Below are 18557 nucleotides of genomic sequence, written 5' to 3'. Positions count from 1 at the left end.
TTTTTAAAATAAAATCTAAATTTTAACAGAAAAAAACATTTTTTTCTAATCCACTACAGCACATAAAAACTAAGACATTCAGTATATATTATTTTTCTTATTACCAGAGATACTAAAAAAAATCTACATTGTTACTCTTACACTAGGTGTGAAAGTTTCCAACTTTATATGTGAAAGAGAGATATTCCTAAAGTTTCCTATGTAGTGAAATATAATAATTAGAACCTAGTTTTCAGTTGCTTTCCATTTTAATATTAAAGTGAGATATGTTCCCTTGAGTCAAATCTTAATATTTGCTACACATTCTATGACTTGAGTAAGTGTCCATGTGAAAAAGTATGTCAGAGTATGTGTTGTTCTCCTACACATTTGTCTTTCCTGACTGCTCTGACTAGTTCCAGAGTTGGGTTTTGTAAATTGGACCATCTTATCTGCCTGTTCCAAGTCTCAGCTCATAGGTGACCAGGTACTTTTTTATGTGACAGTCTTAGGTGACCAGGTCCTTCTCACTAAAATGGCTAGAGCCAGACACAAGCCAAGTCTGCATAGCTGTCACTAATGGCTTCCCATGATAAAAGGAGTTTGTGGTATTTGATGCTGTTATGATGACTAGTTCCTTTAATGTCATTCTACACACTTCTGTGTCCATGAAACTCTTTCCTGAAGGGCCAACATTATCTTTTGATAAGAACTTTAGATCCCTGCAAAATTTAAGAATTAACTGAAAGTAAACTTTAAAGAAAAAAAAAAGTCAGAGATAGACTAATATCAATAGATGATTACTCCTTATTTGATTCACAGGTTTTTTTTCTATTATGATACATTAGGAAGTACCATAAATATGTTGCTTTATCAATGGATTTTATGATACATACTTTCTCTTGCAAGCAGTTTTGTAGAAGGTTCTGTTCTCTGTAAAGTCAAGAAAGGTTGAGCACTTAGTTATTACCTAGGGTCAAGAATTTATATAACTTTTTCCAAAATTTCTAATCATTGAATCATTTGTTTCTTTTCTTTATATCTGAGAGTTTTTCTACAGAATTTCAAAAGGAAGAATAAACTTTATTTTTTGTCTAATCCTGCCTCCCTAATTTATCCTGCTCCTTTGATCCCCACATACTTTATTGCTTGTAAGAATAGAATTGTAACTACTGTATAAAAAATATATCTATCTACAAAGTCTACTTCTGAGCCACCTTTGCCATGCCTGCTTTGTGGTTCTCTGGGGGAGGACACAGAATTGGAGGGAGTGGGTGGCTTAGTCCTTTCCGTCTGCTAAAAGGCACCATGAGGCAAAGTATTTGACCAGAGCTTTCTGATATCCTTTACTTACCCTTTTAAATCCCATGGTCCCACCTACACTTTCATCAAACAGCAGGAAGGGAATATGTGAATGATTATTCAGTAACTATGGGTTAAAATAATAGGTTCCTAGCCATATGCAATACTAATTTAGATGGAGACCTTTTCTTAGTATGAAAATATTCTATCATGTATTCTAATTAGAATTATTTATCAACACACACTAATGAAATAAAAAAAATAGTTTCTGAATTGTAACAAATAAAAGAAAATAAGAAAAATTATAGAAAAAACAAATAGTAAAACCAGATCAAAGACCATATGATACTTTATAAATTTCAACATGGGCTCTTTTCTTATAATCAGATATATGATACTCTCATACATTTCAATCCTCTTCCTATTTTCTTAAAAGAAAATTGACATTCCTTTTTCATTTTTATAGGCCTGTGCTATACATTGTAACATGCAATTTTTCCCAAAGTCTAAAATTCAATCATGAGAAATAGCAAGACTGAGAATTACATCCTAAATCTTGGCAGAAAAACAAAACAAAACAAAACAGAAACACCCTGTCTTCACTGGTTTCAGCTCAGAAATTAGGCTTGGTAGTAACAACCCATATTTAGACTAAAACCTTTTTGCAGTATGGAACCTGGAGCATGAAAACTGATGTTGGTGACATGTTTTCTATCTTTTGGCCTTGTTTATTTTTTTGGGATCTGGTTTCTCAGGTCAACCTAAGCATAATTTTCTTCTTTTAGACATTCTGCAATCTAACTCTCCCAGATTCATCTTTCTATTTTCTTACATTATACTGTAGGTGCCATATGGAACTCAAGGAGTCCAATCTATTGACTGATAACTGTCCCCAACAGGGTGTCTGCCCCAAAGGCATGTATATAGATCCAAACAAAGAGTAAAGACCTAAGAATAAAATTGACCAAATAACAGAAAGCTTTAATGAAGACCCCTTTGAACAATTGTGATAACCAGATAAAGTATATCAGTGAAAAAGGCAGAGGAAGGAGCTCTGAAAACTTCTCCATAAAAGCAATGGGAAAACTGGCAAAAAATTTTTTTTTATAATTTCATAGTAAATGTTTTTATAGTCATTTTTTTCAGTTTTCTGAGCTCTGAAAATTAACCAAAGGCTTTCAGCATTCCAGAGAATGTTTATTCAAGAAAAATGGTTGATCTAGATAAAAACAGTGAGCTTTGTGGGGTTTTAACTTGCCTTATTTCTATCCCCTTTCTCCAGCTCTATGGTATCCTTTAAAAACATCTTCCAATCACAGGGGCATGGCTTTGTTCATTGTAGTATCTGCCTAACATTTTAACATATGTTTTGAACATAGTAGTTTCTTAATACATGTTTGATAAATAAATTCCCATTTAAAGTCTTTTGGATCTAGGCCTACTCTCTACTACAAAATGAAGCCTTTGTGCAGGTCGCTAGTGGACTTGTAGAACTGGTTCCTGATTTCTCGCCTTCAATTTTTCTTATATATTTCTGTCAGAGTTGTCTATCATGCATGTTATTATGACCACTACATTCCCCCTCCAAACCATCAGAGTGCCACCCATTAAATAAACTAAATTCCTGACCACAGTCTGTATAGCTGCAGACTTCCTGCCTTCTTCACTCTGTTACTCCTTATGTCTTCCATCCCAATAATATGGACTTACTCATTATCTAAGTGCAGTACATAATTATTGCAACTCTGTTTACCCTCATTGCTATGGTATTTGCTTTGTCTTCATTCTCTTGGTCCTGAATTTCCATGTCTATTTTATAAAACTTTCTGTATGCCTTTTATATTAACATTAGAAAAAAAAATAGAACTAAACAATAGAAGAAAGAGAGGGAAGATGAGGTGGACAGTAGATCAGATGTGATGATTCTATCGTAAAGTCTTAGGAAATCTGGAGTTAAATCAGAACAAGAGGGATGTTATATGTGTATGATGGGCAGGGTCAGACTGGAAAGTATTGTTAGTTGTGTTTTATTTATACTCTGACCTGAGGTTAGGATGGGTATGTGAACCTAAAAGTATTTTATTCCTGTCATTTTGGGAGGGACTGGTGAAGAAGCTCCAGGCCATGCCTAAAGTTAATCATCTTAGCTGAGCTAAGATTTTTAATGAAAGAGTAGCCAAAATATTTGCTATGAAAGATTCAAATAATTCTCTAGTTCTGTAATCTTGGGTGGGAGAAAACGAAGAGGCAGGAATTAGGACTTTATTATGAGCCTATTCTAACCTGTTTAATGAGGAGGCAAGTATTTATATTTCCAATAAATAAAAATGTATTTATTCAACAAATAAAATAAAAATAGTCATTATTTACACATGATCATCATTCCTCCACTTTGTACTTTAAACTGAACTCGTCAGTTTTCCTCTTTCTGCATCTGTTACAGTGCTACATATCCTATGAATTCTCAGTAAGTCAGTTGACAGCCATCAGTCCTAAATCAAGATACTTCCTCCAAAGAAGTTTGATCTGAAATTTTGATACCATTTACCACCACACATCACTTAAGTTTGACCCACCATTTTCATAGGGATTTGGGGTTTCTAAAGTATATCCTGGACATTATTTGGCATATAACCTTTTTAAGAAGGTGATAATATTGGGTCTAAAATAATAGTTTTTTTTTCTCCCTAGAGTTGAGAAAACCATACATAACCAGCAACAGAATAGGTGGCCATTGAGGTTTGAGGAATGAAAATCCCTCAGCACCCCCCCCCCAAATTTCTTCTCCAGAGACTTGCAATTTCCATCATCAGAGGATATTTTTGGGATTATACTGCAAATACCCTTTAGGAGAAGAATAATTGGTTAAGTCATCAATATTTGCAGTAAACTAACTTACCATCCTTGGGAAGCCAATAATCTCAAAAGGCCTAAGAAATGGTAAATGTTTCAAAGGAGATAAAAGCAAAGGAACAAAGTCCAGATGCTGGAAATCTCTTGAAGAGGAGGAATTATGGTAGGATATACTTGAATGTGGCATGAAGACTCTGAAGTGAGGGGGGAAGTGTAGAACCACAGTGGGGATAAAGAAACAGAGAAGGAAGAGGAAAAGCATTCGCTTTGTCTGCCTTACAATTTAAGCTTAATGCTGAGAGTTTGCAAAAGACAGAAGTTTCACTAAATCCAAGTAAAACTACTAGAGGATTCTATGTAATCATTTGCTTTTTCAATAGCACTCATGTAATTATTAAAATATTAATTTATATTTACACATTAATTTTCTTAGATACTTACGTATTTGAGAAAGCATGAGAAGGGAAAGTACCCTGGGCTGTGGCATGAACCTGAGGTCCTATTTATTAGAAAAAGAAAACTGTAATTAGCTTGTATTCTTCCCCAGCAACTTGTAAAATGGAAATTAATATCCTCTAGTAGATCTTTATTCTTTGGTACTATCTTGTTTAAAACCCTCCAGAGATTCTCCAAAATGAAGCCCAAATTCCTTAGGAAGGCATAAAATATATCATACAATTTGATGTTCTCACTTACCTCTGCAGTGTCTGCTTTGTCTAGTCTCTATCCATTCATACATATTCTATGGTCCATAGACACAGAATGACTTAATTTGCTAAATATATCATGTTTTCCACACCTCTGGGCCTTTGTTTTTGCCATTTCCTTTGTCTGGAGCACCCTATGCCTTCTTTTTAATTTCTCATCTTTTAGGCTTCATTCAGTTTGTATGAATTCCACTAGAAAGCCTTGCCTAAGTGAATGAATATCCTTCTTTAGTGCTCCTGAAGCATTCTACACGTTTCTGCTACAAAACTCATATCATAATTAAATGTTTACTCTTCTGTCTTTCTGACTATGACATAAATTTACCACTATACCCGCAGCATTTAACACACAATAAGTATTCAGTAACATTTGTTGAATCCATTATTTAATTAAAATGTTCCTCAACATTTATTCATTGTTTTGTCTGCCATTAATCTTCTCCTACTTGAATATTATCTAACTTGATTTGTATATAATCCAGCAAGATTCTATTGTTGAGTTTTGGTAAATACTTGGGATTGAAGTGATATAGGAAGTCTTTCTGCAGTACGTTTCTAAAGGCATATTGAATTGGTGTATGTTAATTATGTGAACACAAATGAATGAAAGTTTTAGACAAAAAGATTGCCCTAATTTCAGAAAGTAGTATTAGTAATTAGAACTAGTTAAAGTTAAGTTTAAATGGTAACTCTTGTTTCTTCCAGCAAACGAGTAACCGATAGGTACTAACGATGTGTATAAAAAGTCTTAGTTAACTCCTGTGAAGCTTTCGGAGTTTGTTTTTGTAGATACGTTTTTGTATATGTTCAGTTTGGTAGAAGTAACTGGAATTAAGAGTGCACAGATCTGAGAAATTAAGTGTGAAGACAATACTATTTTAAAAGCAAAGTAAAAAACCAAAAAGCTTTTCTGTTTCCATTAACATGCTGGAGTAGATATCTAAAAAATTTGCCTAGAATTCTATATAAATCATTAAGCCCACCCTCTAAAAAGCAGCTAAGCTTTCAAACACATTAAAAGCAATCTTTGACAGTAAAATATTTGGAGTAACACAAATCTAGAGTGGTAAGCTGGTTTTGAAGTTGATGTTTGCTCTATGAGCATTGGCAATACCTACAAACAAAATGGGGAATCAAAACTAAGTAAGAGCCTCTAAAAATATACTGGATGCCAAAGAGCTATACCCTTTGTTGAAGAGTTGTCTGAAAAAAAAAAACAACAAAAAAACCCCAAAAAACAAAAAACAACTCATGCCACAGATGTAGCAGCACAAATAAACTATGTCTTGGCTTCAGCTATGGATAGAGGAAGAAGAGGAAAAAAAATAAAAATCTCTCTTAAGAGATAATCTGTCATTATGAATTCCTATATGACTTTGAGGTTCAAATCTATCATATGGTCATAAAACTCCACGTGGGAAATTAATGTAAAATGAACCTGTATCTTAACCTCTTCCAAATGCCTAGCAGAAGCATATGGAAAATTTTTAACCTGCTTTATAGGGGTATAATTGGTATTCAAAGAACTGCACCTATTTAATGTGTTGAATTTGAGTTTCTATAGAGCAACACATACTATCCAAATACAGAATTCCCAATGGTACATTTCTGTCAAAAATGAGCTCTATATAACAGTAATTCCCCCCCCCCACAGACAAATATGAAGAAACAAATCCCCACGACTATTAGCAGGGAAAAAAAAAGCATTAGAATTAAACATCAATGATTTCAGATATTTGAATTACCAGATATAGAATATTTAAAAAGTGCATCTTATATGTTTAAATATATAAAGAAGGGATTGGAAAACAGGAATGGAACAAGAACTTATCAAAAAAGTCCAGTCAAATTTGAAAAATAACTTTTCAGAAATTTATATATATATATATATATATATATATATATATATATATATATATATATATATATATATATTGCACATAGATATAGAATGTTTGTTAAATCAGAGAAATTTCAAAACACATTGAATTGATAAAATAGTAAATTAGATAAGCTGAAGAAAGAATTGGTGATTTGGAGGGCAAATTTGAAGAAATTAACCAGAATGCAGCTCAGAGAAATGGAAAATATGGTAGTTGCTAAAATGTAGAAGAGAAAAAGGAGATCTAAATATACATAACTGGAGTTTTAGAAGAAAATAATAAAGTGGGGAGAGGCAATACAGGAAAGAAAAATAGCCGAAACTTGTCCAGAACTGTTCACCATAATAATACTAACGAAAAACAAAGGAAAGACCTTAAAAGCAGACTGAAGTGTGTGTGGATAGGGGAGGGGGAGAATCATTTATTCAGGAATTATTAAATTGAGAAAAAAATAGAACACTTAAGTAAAATAATATCTTTAAGTTCTGAGAAAAAATAACTGTCCTCAAGAACTTGTATACCCAGCCATAATTATATCCCAGAACATGGTAAAATAGAGTTTTATCAAACAAAATCTGAGGATTTACTCCCCAAATACATTCACTACTGACATTTCTAAAGAATGCATTTACTTTAGGAAGAATGAAGGTGATTCTAGAAAGTATGAAATGCAAAAAGGAATGGTGAACAAAAAAATATTGGTAAACACGGACAAATATAAACAAAACCTGACTGTATAAAAACAGAATTTTAATTTAGCTAGTAAAAAAGCCACAGCTAAATTATTGGTTAAATATGATATGAGATAGTGAACTAGAAGTTAATTATTTTAACTTTGACTTTTACTTTAAGCTTACATGCAAAATCCAAAGGTAATTGTCAAAAGGTATATACACAGCATATTTAAAAATAAGCTTAGGAGAGGCAAGATGGCAGAGGAGTAGGGAACTCTATTTCAACTGGTCCTCTGAATTTAGCTGGATATCTACGAAACCATTCTGAACACCCACAAAATCAGGCTGAAATGTAACATATATCTGGATCTCTACAAGCAGAAAATCTCTGGCAGTTGCAAGGTATGAAGGGCAGAGCCATGATTCTGAGGGCAGATAGCGGAAAATAAACAGAAGGGGGAGGGAGCCACCATAAGCTGGTGCTGGGAAGATGATATAACACCAGAGTGCAAAAGTGTCCTACACTGGGATCAGGCATAGACTTGCAGACTGGTAGCAGCAGGGAAAGGACTTTAGAGCAGCTCCCAGACAGGCTCCAGGAGCTCTGGGTGTGCACACAAAGCTGGGAGGCTCCCAGTTTTAGAAGCACAAAGGGCAGAGACATGCCCAGCCCTGGGATCAACCTCTGGGAGAGTTGCTGTGGGATGCACCACCAGGGAGTCCACGGTTTTTAGCAGCGCAGACAGAAATAGAGACTGTGTGTCCTGGAGAGCTCAGTGAAGAGCAGACTATAGTTTCTCTGCTCTGGGTCAGAGGTTTGGGTGCAGTCATTTCTGCTCTGACTCTCAGAAAAGACAGAAGAGACACGGAAAGCCACCAGAGAACAAAACCTCAAAAAACCAGTTTCCACTGAGCACTCCCCCGCCCCCAACAGGGGGCAGGGCAGCTCTGCCCAAGCAGGGCTGCATGAGTAAAAGTGCAGCAAACCCCTCCTCCAGAAGACAGGCTGGAAGAAAAAGAGGACGACAACCCTAGGGTCCCTATAAAACGGGTGCATCTTGCTTGGGTCATGGTTAATACTTTGAACTCTGTACATTCCCTCGACCACCCCTCAACAGAATGACTAAGAGGAGGAACCCCCAACAAAGAAAAGAATCAGACACTATGGTCTCAGCCACAGACCTAATGGGTATGGATATAAGCAAGATGTCAGAGACAGACTGCAGAATAGCAATTATGAAGTTGATATCTAGGCTTGAAAAAATTATTAATGACAATATAGAATCTCTAAAGGCAGAAATGAGATCTAATCAGGCCAAACCTAAAAATGCTATGAATGAGATGCAGTCTAAACAGGATACTCTGACAGCCAGGATAAATGAAGCTGAGAATGAATTAGTGAGCTAGAAGGATAGATGATAGAAAAGAAGGAAGCCCAAGAGGCCTGGGATAAACTCCTGAAAGCTGAAGAGATCAGACTGAGAGAGATCAATGACACCATGAAATGCTCCAATGTCAGAGTTATTGGGATCCCTGAGGGGGTAGAGAGAAAGAGAGGACTAGAAGATATATTTGAGCAAACTGTAGCTGAGAACTTCCATAATCTGGGGAATGAAACAAGCATTTGTGTCCAAGAGGCAGAGAGGACCACTCCCAAGATCAAGGAGAAAGATCAACACCCTGGCATATAATAGTAAAACTTGCAAATCTTAGAACCAAGGAAGAAATCCTGAAAGCAGCTAGGGGGAAAAGATTTCTTAGGTATGGAGGGAGAAACATCAAAATAATGTCAGACCTGTCCACAGAGACCTGGAAAGCCAGAAAGGGCTGGCAAGGTATATTCAGGATACTAAGTGAGAAGAACATGCACCCAAGGATTCTTTATCCAGCAAGGCTGCCATTCAGAATGGGTGGATGGAGAGACAAGGAGTTTCCAGGACCAGCAGAAACTGAAAGAATATGTGACCACCAACCAGGCCCTGCAAGAAATATTAAGGGGAGTTCTATAAAAGAAGAAAGACCCCAAGAGTAGTATAGAACAGAAATTTACAGAGACCGTCTATAGAAACAGGGACTTCACAAGCAACAGGATGGCGCTAAAATTGTATCTTTCAATAGTCACTCTCAATGTGAATGGCTTAAATGCTCCCATGAAACAGCACAGGATTGCAGATTGGATAAAAAGACATGACCCATCCATATGCTGTCTACAAGAGACTCATTTTGAACCTAAAGATATATCCAGACTGAAAGTGAGGGGATGGAGAATCATTATCATGCCAACACACCTCGAAAGAAAGTGGGGGTAGCAATTCTCATATCAGACACATTAGACTTTAAGCTAAAGACTGTAGTAAGAGATACAGAGGGACACTGTATCATTCCTAAAGGGTCTATCCAACAAGAAGATCTAATAGTTGTAAATATCTATGCCCCCAACATGGGAGCAGCCAACTACATAAGCCAACTGTTAACCAAAATAAAGAATCATGTTGATAATAATACTTTAGTAGTAGGAGACCTCAACACTCCACTCTCAGCAATGGACAGATCATCTAAGCAGAAGATCAACAAAGAAACAAGAGCTTTGAATGACACATTGGACTAGATGGACTTCAGAGAGATATACAGACCATTCCACCCTAAAACAACAGAATACTTATTCTTCTCAAATGCACATGCAACTTTCTCCAGAATAGACCATAAGAAATAACATGGAGGGCATTAGGGGAACAACGGGAAAACTGAAGGGGGGGAAATCATAGCGGGAGACGAACCATGAGAGATTATTGACTCTGGGAAAAAATCTGAGGGTTTCAGAAAGGAAGAGGTGTGGGGGGATGAGGTAGCCTGGTGATGGGTATTAAGGAGGGGATGTGTTACAATGAACACTGGGTGTTATACGCAAATAATGAATCATGGAACACTACATCAAAAACTAATGATGTACTCTATGATGACTTACATAACATAATAAAAAAATAAGTTTAATACTCTGAAAGAAAGCAAGAAAGGAGAAATTAAAGGAAAATATAAAAAAGCAGAAAAAAGCAAAAGCACCAATAAGGCAGTAAAAATCTTCCAAAGGTTGGAATTAACATAAATGTAAATGGCTTAAATTCAATTAAAAGTCAATTTCCAAGACTCAATAAAAATAAAACAAGATGATGCAGGTGTGGAGGGTTTACAAAAGCCACATCTATACACAAAAAGATACTAAGACTGAAAGCTGATATAGCTGTATTAGTATCAGACCTACTAAATTTGAGACAAAAAAATCAATTATGATAAAGATCATACATAATAATAAAAAACTCAATTTTACACCTGAAGCTAATTTTACACTGTATGTTAACAACTAAAATTTAAATTAAAAAATTAAAAAACCCTCAATTCACCATGATGTCCCGGCTGTGGACAATAAAATGAAATAAAATTTAAAATGGGCAGAACCACATGGAAGAGTTGATAAACTAATCATTCCCAATGATTTTTAGAACAGAGTAAATAAAAGTAAGTATACAGAATATTTGAACTATACAATTCAACATCTTGATTGAATGGAAATATTTAGAACATGGCACCACAAAATTGATAATATTTATTATTTTCAACCACACAGAACATGTAAAAAATTAATCATGTGTGCTAAGCCAATAAAGCAATTCTGCAGATATTTTAAAAATCTGGTACCATAAAGGCCATGCTGTCAGTCCACAAAGCAATTAAATTGGAAATCAATAACAAAAAGGAAACTAGATATCCAATATACTTGAAAATTTAAAACTAACTTATAAATACAAAATAATACAAAATTGAAATTTAGATATGATTTAGAAAAAAATGAAAATATTGCACATTAAGTTTTAGAGTACATTTCAAAATCTCATATATCACCAATTAAGTGCCACACACTACTCTAAGCACTTTTACAAATCTTAACTTATTGAATTACCATAATCATGAATGATGTACTATTACTGTTCATGTAACAGCACTCCAGCCAGTCTTAGAGTTAGCTTGCTTCAAGTTAACACACGCCTTGCTTACTGACCTAAGGTCCTTGATCTGTAACAGAACTAATTTACTTTCTTTGAGATCTGCAGACCACTGGCCTTGGGAAGTGAAGGACCAGAACATTCCCAGGCCACAGAGGCCAGAAATCAGTTTGAAGCCACCTGGACTCTGATTAGCCCAACAATCTTTTAGCAAAATGTTTTTCTTTTTTAAGGTCACACAGTGACTTTACTGACCTCTCTTTGTGCATCTGTAGACCTTGCCCTTCTTTGCGGAAAGAACAGAGTAGTCTTGCAGAACCCCTGGGTACCAAGGAACCAGACCTTCTTGCACAACCCCCACCCTGGACAGGAAAGAACTAGAACTTCTTGCACAACTTCTGAGCTCCAAGACAACTGTAACTGGCATCATCAAATCTGCAGGTAATCAAAAAATGTAACAGACTACTGCACTCCCTTAACTGATTAAAACCCTTTAAAAATCTTATGGCCAGGCAAAAACCTCAGACAAGAGTCTGCCTCTCTCCAGATTTCTGGCCTCCCGAATAAAGCTCAAATTCCTTTCCAATCAAAAGTCATCTCTTGGTTGGCCTTTCCAGAGATGGGCAGAGAATTTGGGTTAGATAACATTCTCATTTTATAGCTGAAAAAAACCAAGGAACAGAGAAATTAAATAACTTGGTCAGACATAAATTTTTAGTATTGGAGTGTGGATTCAATTAAAGTAGTCTTGCCAGAATATATGTTTCTACTTATTATGCTATACTGCCTTCTTATAATCTGATCCATGTGGATAGGATACATGATAACTTTATGCCAAGAAATTTGAAAATTTAGATGAATAAACTTTATTCAAAATTGTAACTTGTGAAAACAAACATAGAAAGAAACAAAAATATATAGTCTCAAATCTAACTGAATCTGTAGTTTTAAAATTTTTCTCACTAAGAGAGCCAGGACCAGGTTAAATATTTTGCCAGTGATTTGTACCAAACATTCAAAGAATATTTAGCACCACACTAGGCATGAAGCAGCTCAATAAATGTTAGTTGAAAAAGTGAATTAAGAGATTGCATAACTTACTCAATAGCTGTTACTGATGTTTACCTGGTTCGCAGAAGTAGCTTGATCTCTTGTTTGATCTTTCATTCCAATCAGCATTTATCTCCTTCTACATAATTCAAACAACAAAACAAACATCCTCAAAGGATTTTTTCCCCCCAGGATTTGAACATCAACTATTACTTATATATTTAAAATACAGAAATTTTAGGATTTTGAACTTCTCTTAAATGTCAGTTTTTTAGAAATGCACACATTTTTTGATGTTTATGTTTAATCTATTTACAGAATTTAAAAGTTCACAGTTGTATCATGGGAGGTCCACAAGACCTCCCACACATTTGGTGATTTGCTAAAGCTCATGGGACTCAGAATATAGTTGTACTCACATCTAAGATTTATTACAGTAAAAGGATACACTAAAGGATAAAGAATGGGCAAAGACATAGGCTGAGTCTGGAAAAATCCATGCATAGTTTTTCTTATGCTCTCTCTTCCTGTGAGAGGACACACTTAAGCATGCTCTTTTCTCCAGGAATTAAAAAAAAAAAAAATCCAGTAACATGTACAGTGTTTCTGCCTAGAGAAATCCATTAGAAACTCAGCATGCAAAGTCCTTATTGAAAGCTGGTCATAATGACACCCTCTGTCTTAGTGCATATCAAAATACTAGCCTCCTAAAAAGAAATCATATGTTCAGCAAAAATCACATTATTTGCAATGTAGTGCACCATCCATTCAGCTAGGGAAAGTTCCATATCACTTAGGGAATGTTATGAAAGCTAACTTCCCCAACACCAGCCAAAGGGCAATGTTGAAAGCAGCCCCCCCCCCTTTTTTTGATGTTCTGACTTTTTTATTTGCTCATTTTTCCATATGAACTTCAAAACATCTAGGTAGTACTTTTTTATTTTATTTTTTATAAAAATTTTTTATTATGTTATGTTAGTTACCATACAGTACATCCCAAGTTTTTGATGTAAAGTTCCATGATTCATTACTTGGTGATGGGTATTATGGAGGGCACATATTGCATGGTGCACTGGGTGTTATACACAAGTAATGAAAGCAGGCCCTTCTAAAGACAGCAGTCTCAAGTCTGCTATGCTAACTCTTTCCTACACATAGTATTCACTGGCATTGTAAAAATTTCTGTGAAATGCACTGATTAGTAAGTAAGCTAATGAACTCAGTGGGACAAAAGAATAGGTGTGATTTTTAACAAAGCTACAATAGCAGAAAAGTTTAAGTAGAGCTGGAGCAGAGAACAGGTTCTCTGAATACAGAGGATGTGGTTCTCTAGACTTGTTCAAGAACTCAACATGCTCAGGGAGGTAAATCCAGTGAAATAATAGGCTTCTTTTTTTGTCCCCCAGGTCTGAGAGTTGAACATAGGCCACTAGAAATACATTTCCTGACAGTGATAGGCTGTGTACATGTTGGAAGCAGAATGTAACACTTAGTATAATAAAATGGCCATACTATTTCTCATAATATATTAGTAATTTGTGGACATTTGGTACTGATTTGAGATCAAGATAGGTGGCAAATTTAATAATACACACATTAACCAAAAAAAGGTCAGTAATAAAATTTAGATACTGTTTTTACAGGAGTTTTTTTTTTGTTGCTTGCTTGTTTCTTTTTTAGTAAAGGACATAGCTTTTGCAATCTGTTGGACAATATGAGGATTTTAAATATTGAAGTTGTTAAGAAATTTTTTTTGACTCTTAGCATACTTAAAATGGATAATGACATAGTAGAACACTGAACTGTAAAATGTTTATAATGAAACTGAACTACAGAGAAGCATAGTATGGTATTTTAGAAGTTATGTGTAATGTAGTCTTGTCAATTATTATGCATTAGAAGAAAAGAAAATGATGCCACTTCCTACCCTAGTCAAGTAGAATTCATTTGGAAAGAACTTAATAAATTACCACTTACAAATCATGTTAACTCTTTAGCACGGTTGAACAGTTAACACAGTACTACTAATGGAATGGATGATGTGGTTTTGACTTCTAATCTAATTTATATCAGAAGACATACCCTGAATCTTTGCTGGTAACTTTTCAATAGCAGGAAACTGATGGGCGGTCAAGAGCCAAGAGGACAGATAACATGGCTGTCTCTGAACAGTCCATCAGTAGTCGTCAAATCCCAATCAAAGGCCAAATTGGTACTTCCTCTGAAGGCTTCAGGTATGTACTGTGAACTACAATGTTGTAGCCTGTATTTAGAAAGATTATCCTAGGGCTATTAAAATTTTGTTATGATATGACTAATTTCAGGGAGTGAAGCAGTTTGGCATGGTCACTTCACGAAGAAAATTTTTATACCAATGCTGATTATAAAATTGTATCTCATTTATTCCACTTGCATTTAGAGCAAAAGAAATATTATATACCTCATCTTTTGGAGGATCCAAGTAAGACTGTGAAGATTTTGGACAATTTCTTGTGGGTGAAAGTTGGGGTGAAATAACTGAATTTTGAGTTGAGATGTATGCAGCTCCTAGAGAAAGAAGAGATAATTTTACATATGAGAAGATCATATTTCTGGAGTAAGGGTGAATGCTAATGAATATATTTGATCCAGTGTTCTCTCTGCTGAGCTGCCACAGTGACTGAATTACCACAATTAGGGATATATTTGAGTTAAGGAAGTATCTCCAAGAATAACATGACCTTTTTAAATGTTCACTGGCTACAAATTTCCAGTGGTTTACCATTGCCCTTAGAGACAAATCTGAAATCCTTAACCTCTAATCCCAATTTATTTAATATTATGTCAGCTTAATCCCTATAATTAAACACAGACCACTGCCAGAATTAATTGTTTTCATTTCATTCAGTTTGCAATGGAAGACCACTCACTACTTGGATAGGGGAATAACCAAAGCTGTGTTTTAGGAAGAATGTTTTCAAAGTAAAATTTATGGTGGATTAAAAAGAGGAGGAAGAAATGGAGGAAGGTTATCGAAATAGTCAAGGATGAAGGAAATAAGGGTAGAAGCTGTGGGAATAAAAAAAAAGAAAGGGGCAGAAGAAATTAAGGAGGTAGATTAGACAGAAAGTGGTAACTTTGGGACACAAATACAAAAAAGAAGAGTCAAAGATAACTCACATTTTGCACCTGGGTAAAAACAGAAGAAAGATCAGGAAGATGATGAGTTTGATATTATTGAATTTGAGGTGATCATTGGCCACTGGATGGAGGTGTCTAATATTTTATATATATATATATATATATATATATATATATATATATATATATATATATATACACATATATATGTATATGTGTATATATATATATATATATATATGGGATATGCATGGAAGTATTTTTTAGTGACTTCCAGAAATCTAACAAGGCACAGAAAAAAAATAGCTAATATATAGTCCATTGAAGGGGAGATGGGAAATAAGATGATTATCTATGGAGAATTGATGACAGTGGAGTATGGGGACTTTGCTGGAGACAGTTCTCTGTACTGTACCTTACTGAATACCAATATATCAGTAATGTGCTGTAGCACTATAAACAGCCACAGCAGGGACCCTAACTTTTCCACACCTTACAAAATTTAAAAGCCATCCTCATCAAGCAATCACTGAAATATATGAGCCAATTATAATATCCATATTTATAAATAATTTTATACCATGCCTTACTTTCCAAAATAACCATGGTTTTTATAATCAGGTAAAACAACTTGAAAAACTATATGATAAAATCATGATTATGAACATAACAAAATAACAATTATGACTGTTTTTCACTTTCTTACCTCTATCATCAAAAGCACTTGATTTTCTAGTTACTCTGTCTTTCTATATGGTACATTAAAGAGAAAAACATTCATTAGCAACTGTACTTCTAAAAAGAAATTTTGCCTCTATCAATCAACCAAATTTATAAAAATTTCCCCCTATTTATCCCTTAACTTTCACAGGAAAATTGTCTCAGGGAAAATATGTATTAACAACCTTCTAGAATATCTTCTTTAGGGATCTCAAATTTAATTAGTTTAAAATCGAGTTGAATATGTAGCAATGTACAGTTGTTCCTTTTCTAATATTCCATATTTTGTTTAAAGAGATAGTAATCCATTCAATTGGTTGGTTCTAAAAAGTTTAGAGTCATTCAGTCTGGAAATAAATATAACCCATTCCAGTCCAGCCTACAGCTTAGCAAACACATTTCTCAAAATTTTATTTTGATTTTGAGAACATCATTTCATTGTGATAACATTTTTCTGTGTCTGTCTGTCCCATCAGGCAATGGGTCCTCAAGGGGAGTGATTATGTTTTATTCATCTTATTATCTTATGTATCCCAATTTCCTAATTTTCCCTTCCTTCTGGTTCAGCACGGGGCTTGGCCAGCAATAGATGTTCAATAAATTTTAGCTATTATTATTGCAATTGCTAAATCTTTGGATTAGTTTCTGCTAAATTACATAGTGACTCAATATTCCGAGGGAAAGATCTGGCTTCACGAATAGACTCTAATATCCTTAGCCAATCAGTATCATGCTAGTGAAGGAGATAGGTCATAGAAGTGAAAAATTAACTAGATAAATAGTCACCATTCAAAAGTTCGAAACAGAATTTTATACCTTTTGTTCAGTACCATTAACTTGCACTTCTGACTGGCCAGCTGAAGTTGCTGGTTTTTTGACAGCAGTCTTTGAACTACTGAAAGATTGATAAATAACATTTGCTGCAGGTCCTAAAAGTAAATGAGAAACACCATAGTTTTTTTTTTAACAACCCGTTGTAGTGTAATTGAAATACAACAAATTATACTTATTTAAATTGAATGTTTCTTTCAATTTTAAAATATGTCTAAAACTCTGAAGCTATCACTGCAATCAAAATAACTTTTCCAATACCACTAAAACTTTTTCATCCCCTGAGAAGTGTTTTTATTACATGGATACATCACAATTTTTTTTCCACTTACCTCCTATTTGGGTTGTTTCCATTTTGGCCTCTCACAAACTTTTATGAACTTTCATGTATAAGTCACTGTGTGGACAGGTTTTCATTTCTATTGGGTAAATACCTAGTAGTGGAATGACTGGATCATATGGTAAATATAGGTTTAGCTTTTAAGAAACACCACATTGTTTTCCAAAGTGGCTATACCTTTTACATACCATTCAGCAACGCATCAGAGTTTCAATTCTTTCACATCCTTGTCCACATTTAGTAAGCAGAAGAAAGAAAATAGTAAAGATCAAAGTGAAAAATGAAAGAAATAGAAAAAAGAGAATAATGAACCTAATAGCTGATTCTTTGAAAACTTCAATAAAAGTGATAAGCCAGATTGACCAGGAAAAAGAGAAGACACAATTTTCAGCATCAGGAAAATTAGAGATAATAGCACAACAAAAGTCTATAGATAATACTAAAAATAATAACAAAGGAATATTATGAAAAATGTATGGCAGTAAGTTAAAAAATTTACATACAAATGACAGATTCTTTGAAAAACACAAACTAATCTCATTCATGAATAAATAGATGATATGAAGAACTACATATCTATTAAAGAAATTGAATATGTTAAAAACATCTCCAGAAAGAAAGCTCCAGGCTCAAAGAACTTCATTTCTGAATTATACCTAATATCTAAGGGAAAAAATCACACAAATTCCACACAAACACTTCCAGAAAATTGAAGAGGAATGAACTTCTCTCCCAACTCATACTTTGGGATCAAGATCACTTTGATACCAAAATCATTAAAAGACATTACAAGAAAAGAAAACCTCAGTCAACATCCACCCATTAACAAAGATACAAAAATTATAAATAAAATAAATTCAATCTAACAATATATGATAAAGATAATATATAATGAATAAGATTAATCCCTAGAATGCAGAACTGGTTTAACATTTAACATTAAAAATAAGTCAAAGTGATTTACAGAATTAAAAGAAAAAAGAAAATTAGATGATTATCTCAAAGATGCAGGGAAAAATATGATAAAGTTCAGTACCCATTCATTATAAAACCTCTTCGTGAACTAAGAATATGAGGATGTGTCCTTCCACTGATAAAAG

The 18557-nt window shown here is 34.4% G+C and overlaps 1 protein-coding gene across 1 annotated transcript in view; it reads right to left on the bottom strand.

The window, feature by feature from the left end:
- Nucleotides 1–18557, bottom strand: part of FSIP2 (fibrous sheath interacting protein 2) — a 93337-nt gene that overhangs the window by 52446 nt on the left and 22334 nt on the right. The window contains exons 10-15 of the mRNA XM_087865181.1: nt 17103–17215; nt 16273–16315; nt 14887–14993; nt 12522–12585; nt 4576–4633; nt 876–912 (exon numbers count right to left, since the gene is read on the bottom strand). Of these exons, the coding sequence (XP_087721307.1) occupies nt 876–912; nt 4576–4633; nt 12522–12585; nt 14887–14993; nt 16273–16315; nt 17103–17215 (422 nt within the window). The remainder of the gene's footprint in view (nt 1–875; nt 913–4575; nt 4634–12521; nt 12586–14886; nt 14994–16272; nt 16316–17102; nt 17216–18557) is intronic.

The sequence above is a fragment of the Ursus americanus genome, chromosome 1 (assembly GCF_024610735.1).
Source record: "Ursus americanus isolate L20-20 chromosome 1, mUrsAme1.1.p, whole genome shotgun sequence".
In the NCBI taxonomy this organism is placed as follows: Eukaryota; Metazoa; Chordata; class Mammalia; order Carnivora; family Ursidae; genus Ursus; species Ursus americanus.
This window is presented reverse-complemented; position numbering and strand designations above follow the sequence as displayed.